The 6,000-nt window shown below is 50.9% G+C and overlaps 1 protein-coding gene across 1 annotated transcript in view; it reads right to left on the bottom strand.

Moving 5' to 3' along the window:
• GALNT17 (polypeptide N-acetylgalactosaminyltransferase 17) overlaps window positions 1–5,401 on the bottom strand; it is a 182,893-nt gene extending 177,492 nt beyond the window's left edge. Inside the window, exon 1 of the mRNA XM_061363645.1 lies at window positions 5,019–5,401. Coding sequence (XP_061219629.1) covers window positions 5,019–5,256 — 238 coding nt within the window. The 5' untranslated portion in view covers window positions 5,257–5,401. The remainder of the gene's footprint in view (window positions 1–5,018) is intronic.
• Window positions 5,402–6,000: the final 599 nt, after the last annotated feature.

Raw genomic sequence — 6,000 nt, forward strand, 5'->3', positions numbered from 1 at the left:
CATTAAAGTTTGTGCCCTTCTGTCTACAAACAGTGTTTCCCTACTCTCAGCTATTTCCATTTAGTTGTTTATCTTAATCAGAGAATTTCTTAGCATTTTAGCTAATGTATTACCTACCTGTTAACATCTCAATATTACCAGTCTGTGGGTGTAACACTATTACATACTAAATGGCTGATAGAACCACTTTTAATCTGCCTTATTTACACATATAATTTTTATAGTTAGCTAAGTTCATAATGTGCTTTGAGGATGATAAGTGCTACAGAAGATAAGCATTATCTTATCCTTATGGGAAGTAAATCCACGTATCTCCAAAGTGTTTTCAGTTAATTAAATGCCACTTTACAAGGGGGATAGAGCATGGAGGAGGCTGTGTTCCAGTAGCAGCCTCAGAGTCCACATGCAGTCTTCTCAGAGTTAAATTTCCTAATTGGATAAGCAGATGAGAGCACACTCTGCAAGCAGGAGGCTGCTGGCACTGCATTTGTTCATACCTCAGCATGTGCAGATCATTCCATGTGCAAATGTACAGATGCAAGTTTAAAACTTGAGCACAGGCTTCTTTAACCACCAAGGAATTTAAAGTTCCCCTTCAATTTCTCACATGTGGTAAAGGAGCAGTTTCTCTCTGCACTTCTCCACTACAAGGAGACAAACCCTCGCTGTTCACCCATTTTCTGGCCAGCTTCATTTCAGCAGTTCTACAGCCCTGGCCTCTCATTTACAGTATGTGCAAATGGTTGTTATTTTCCCCGATCTTGCACACAATGTGTTGTGACTCTTAAAGCCCCTGTGTCCAACCTGGCCTTGAACACTGCCAGGGATGGGGCAGCCACAGCTTCTCTGGGCACCCTGTGCCAGCGCCTCAGCACCCTCACAGGGAAGAGCTTCTGCCTAAGAGCTCATCTCAGTCTCCCTTCTGGCAGGTTAAAGCCATTCCTCTTGCTCTGTCCCTACAGGCCCTTGTCCAAAGCCCCTCTCCAGATTTCTTGTTGGCCTCTTTAGGTACCGGAAGGCTGCTATAAGCAGCCAGACAAGGCTGTTGCTTGTAGGAGAAGGGATTAGCAGCTTCTCACCATGCAATGGTGACCAGACACATCCCACTGAGAGGGATCTCATGATGAGCAATATCTTTGTATGCTGTTGCATGATGCAAACTGGAGCATCCTATATGCCACTAAAGTTAAAAAGCTGTCCCAGCTTTGCTGACTCAGGATCCTGTGCATGCATAATTCCCACAATTCCCCCAATTCCTCATGGTCATCAACTGGATTCCACATTAGCCTCAGCAGAACAGAATTAGGTACACAGAAGTGTGCTTGGCACTCTCCAGGAAAGACAGGATTGCCAGGAAAGCTGGATGTTCTCTTCAAGTCTCTATTCACTCCAGTTCCTCACTAGCTAAGTGGTTTGTCACACAAGCACAGAAACTCCCTCTTTGGAAACACAGAGCCAAACAGAGAAGTTCAACTGTGTGGATCTCCATACAGTTGGAGATAATCTGGACCACAATTTTTGCTTATGTAAATGTCAGCACACAGAAAATTAGGTTTGGATCAAGAAGACAAGCTGTAGTTAATAGCTGCAGTAAAGCGTACATGTTCTTCCCTCACCTTCCTTAGCTTTCTCTGAAGGCCTCCTGAACAAGAAAATTTCATTCATAAAAGTGACTAGACACATTAAAAATGCTCCAAATCCTCAGGGAAGTACGTGCACACACAAACTGCTCCATGTCAAAGGGCTCCCCTGCACTTCATGGCAACCAGGGCAGTCATCCGATTAGAGACCAGCAGAAAGCAACAGAAAAGCAACAAGGAAAACCCACAAGACTTGTGCAATAATGAACTTCTAGAAAGAACCAAGCACATATCCAGTTCTCAATCAGTTTTAGGCCAAGAGACAACTGAGTAGACATATTCAGACAAGCCCAAGTCTTCTCATAGATACTTTATGAATTACAGCTAGGATAACACTAAGCAAGGGTGCTGTCTGCTGTGGTGGCTCCCAGATCCTGTTCAGCATCCCCAGGGCACTGTGCCAACCACCATCTGAAACAAGCACCCCATGGCTGACACGGCAGAGCTTTGTGTAGTGGCAACCCCAGCTAAAAGTAGCTGGAGGACACCACAAAAGCAAGGTCCATCACCTGGAAAGTGAGGGGTTACTGTACGGGGCAGATGGGGTCATGTCTGTAACAGCTCTTCCTGCATGGAGAGGAGTTAAGAGAGAGCCTGGTGTTATTTCCAGAATGGTACTGCAGAGAAATGTCCTTCAAAAGGAAGGATTGTATAAAGCCATTCTTTTACCAGAACCAAGGCAGTGTTTTTAAGCTTGTTTTCACAGCCAGCACTAGCAGAAATGAATAAATATATACATAAGAAGAGCGCTGCCACAGCAGAGAGCTGTGCTTTCCAACATGCTTTCCACTACAGAATTCAAACCCCAAAATCATGCCACGGGAAGGTCAGATTGCTCATTTGATCCTTACAGAATGCAGCTCTTCAAGAGACTGTTTTTAAAAGATGGCTTCAACTCCCACTGAAATCCAGCCAAGTCCTGTAAGGCACAAAATAATCCATAGCTGACTGCACCCAAACTGCAGTCTAGTTTCTTTGGCCAAATGCTTCCTGGTCTCCCTGAGGTGCAGGGTCTCCCCACAGGCTACTCTATATGATGTTCTGTGGCTTTGGACATGCTAAACCATCAGTCAGATTTAAACCAAAGCATAACTTCACACAACAGAGAGATCTCTCTCAGTGGCTGCGTTCTGCAGGCAGCCTGTCTGAGAGCACACAGTGATTTTGTCAGGCACTTCTCACCCGCATGCAGCTTCTCTATTCTAAAGTAAAAAAACCCCCGAGTGAGCCCCTAGTTGCATACCTCAAGCAGGCACTAGGATTTCAGCACTGGGTATTCTCCAGGTGCCCAGAATAAACATCATTTTGGGCACAGCAATCTCCTGGCTGTCTCAGCACACTTTACTGGCTCCTCTTAGCGGTGATAGGGATTCACCTGCCTCCCCCCCCCCAACCTGCTCTAGAGCCATGTGTCACTGACGCACAAATGCAGACATCCCTCCAAGAACAGAGCACACTGTACTCTTCTCAAAATCACATGTACCAACGTGCTTAAACCACGACTACCAAATATATACTTGTCCCAAAGTTACATAAGTGCCATGCCAGAGCTATTTTTCAGCCAGACTCAGCAGTGTTCCTACAAATCACCCCAGCATACAGCAGCCAAACAAGATGCCACACCTGACATTTGACATGGGTTAGTGGTGGACTTGGCAGTGCTGGGGTAATGATTGGATTTGATGATTTGAAAGGTCTTTTCCGACCTATCTGATTCTATGATTCAGGTGCTCAGCTTTCTGCCTGACCTAAGAAAACGTTTGAGATACAGCAATGTCCCTATTACCTTCCTGCTTTCCCTGGTCTTCAGGTGCACGAGTGCTCTTCAGCACTGAGCAGCCCCTGTACCACACCGTGCCCACAGCAGCCCACAGAGGATGCAGCACACTCAGAGCTGTCGTTGTGCTCAGCGCCTGTCACAAGCACCAGCTACTCCAACACAGGAGCAGGTAATCCCACAGCAGAAGGGTAGTAACTTACAGTGTCAGTTCTCCCTCTGTCTTTGCAGGAATGGTAGATGGCATCATGACTACTTGTGCAATACTAAAGTCCCAGTACGAGGTCTCTTGCCTCAAGCTGCAGCTATTCCCCCTTTTCAAATAAGTGCTAAAATCTTCCTGGAAACTTCTCCCCGGCAAATTCCAGTTTCACAGTTTGACTGTAAGTAACACCCAGCTTCCTACCCTATTCCTCACAATTCTTGTTTTTCACCTCGTTGGTCACCCAACGGTGCTGCTTCAACATCTTTGGTGCTGAGCACTTTCACAGCCAGGACAGGGTTTTCATCAAGTCACAATGCAAATTACACTTGCCCACCCAGCTCAGGGCTTCTTGTAGGGTGCCTCCCCAAAACAAACACCGAGACAACTACTATGCACCACGGAAAGGTATCTTGTGTTCCAGCACCTGTCTCACATCCTCAGTGCACACGTAAAACTGCAACAGCACCGATTCCACAGGGAGCCACAGCGGGTTTCAGATCCACATGCACCTATTCGCGCATTAGCCTCCTACTGAAAACTTGGGAGAGGGAATCACACCGACAAAAACATTAACTCGGCTGCTTCTGATACAGGCAAACTTGAATTGTTAAAGCTACAGAGATGGGAAGCCATCAACAGGGCTCTTGACTGAGATTACATTCCCAGTTGTGATCCCACAGGGACCAATTTCCAAGAAGTCAGCTTCCCCAGCCACTGTTTTAATTAGAAACCACACCTAGATACCTCACATCTTCACGTCTCTCTATCCCGCATGGCATCTTTAAAATTCCCTTTCTGCATCTCGGAACTACTGAACCTAGTGAGATTTTAATGGAAATCCCTTCCCTACACTATAAACAGACGCATTACTTGAGATTTTAATTAGCAGCTGTCAATGCTGAGCCATAGGAAACACTGAACAGTTTGCTTAACTTACTAGAGAAAGTGCCGTTTGCTTTCCAACCTTCTGCACTCGAATGATGCAACACAATTGAGCCGTTTAAAAACTCCCTTTCACTAAACCAAACTCCAAGGTAGCAAAATCCATTCCCTCGATCAATATACAGTGTGCAGCTTCAGCCCGAGTTAGCCCGCTGAACACCCTCCCCATGTGATGCAGAAATCATGCCACTGTGATTTCCTGACCATTATTACAAACCTATAAGGCAACATTATGTTATTCCCATTTCCTCCCATCCTGTGCAATGTACTCTGAGCTTTAAACACAAACGGAACTTGGAAATGAGATACTAAATCGATTCAGTGCTCTGAGCCTCCGTTTGCAGATTAATACAGGAAAGAGCGCGGTTCTACCAAACCAGCCCTGTGCCCACTGCCTCCATTCACCCCCGAGCCGTACCCTAATGACAATTAAAAGCAGCAGAACTGTTCCTACCGTTCAGCTGTCTGTAGACGATGTCTTCCAGGAGGGAAAGTCTCTTCAGCACCGCGTCCTGGATGGAGCTGATGCCGTGCGCTGTCAAGTTGGCCACTTCTGCCCTGGGGTGGATGTCATGGAAGGAGTCGCCACTCTTGGCCGTGATGGGTCTGCACTTGGCCAGGAAAAGGACGAAGCCGGCCACCGCGATCAAGTTTAACACCAGCAGGACTTTGACTCTCCGCAAAGAAGCCATCAAACTTCCCGAGGGGCCCCGCCAGCCGCCGCGTTGCCTGCAGGGGCTAAGGGAGCGGGAGCGGGCCGCCAGCCGCCCGCCGCTGCGCGCACATCCCACGGCGCGGAGGGCTGCGCTCCCGGGCGCGGCCCCGCGCTCCCCGCGGAGGGCTGCGGGGCGCCGGGAGGAGAAGCGCGGGCTCGCCGAGGCGCGGCGGAGCTATGGCCCCGCACAGGAGACGCCACCGCCGCCGGGGCAGCCCGCCCCGCTCCGCCCGCCGCCGCGCTGCCGCCGGCGCAACTTCATGCCCCGCGCAGGGCGCCCGCGCCTGGGCTCCGGGGCGACCGCGGGGCCCTGCGGCAGCGCCGCCGCGCCTGCCTCCGCCGGGGCGCGGGGGGGCGCGGGGCCGCTGCTGCGCTGCGCGGACGGGGCATGCCCCGCCGCCGCGCTGCACCGCGGCCGGGAGGGGAGGGAGGAGGGAGCAGGGGGCGGGCGCGGAGTCGGGCGCAGGTCCCGCCCCTCGCGGTGCGCGGAGAGGCGGCGGGCGGAGGTCACGCCGGAGCCCCGTGGGCGCGCAGGGCCGGCAGCGCCGCTCCGCGCATCAGCCGCGCCTGCGGAGAGCGGCCCCGCCGCCGCCCGGCTGACGGCAAATCCCGGCCTGGAAGACGGAGCGCGGCGAGGGGCCCAACCCCGCGGGTTGCGGGATGAGCGGCCCCGCAACGATGGGTCCGCGCCTTCCGCCGGCCGCCCGCAGCGTCCCGATGG

Source organism: Neopsephotus bourkii, unplaced genomic scaffold (assembly GCF_033783945.1).
Source record: "Neopsephotus bourkii isolate Nb327-2 ecotype Australia unplaced genomic scaffold, CSIRO-AGI_Nbou_v1 NB_1154, whole genome shotgun sequence".
In the NCBI taxonomy this organism is placed as follows: domain Eukaryota; kingdom Metazoa; phylum Chordata; class Aves; order Psittaciformes; family Psittacidae; genus Neopsephotus; species Neopsephotus bourkii.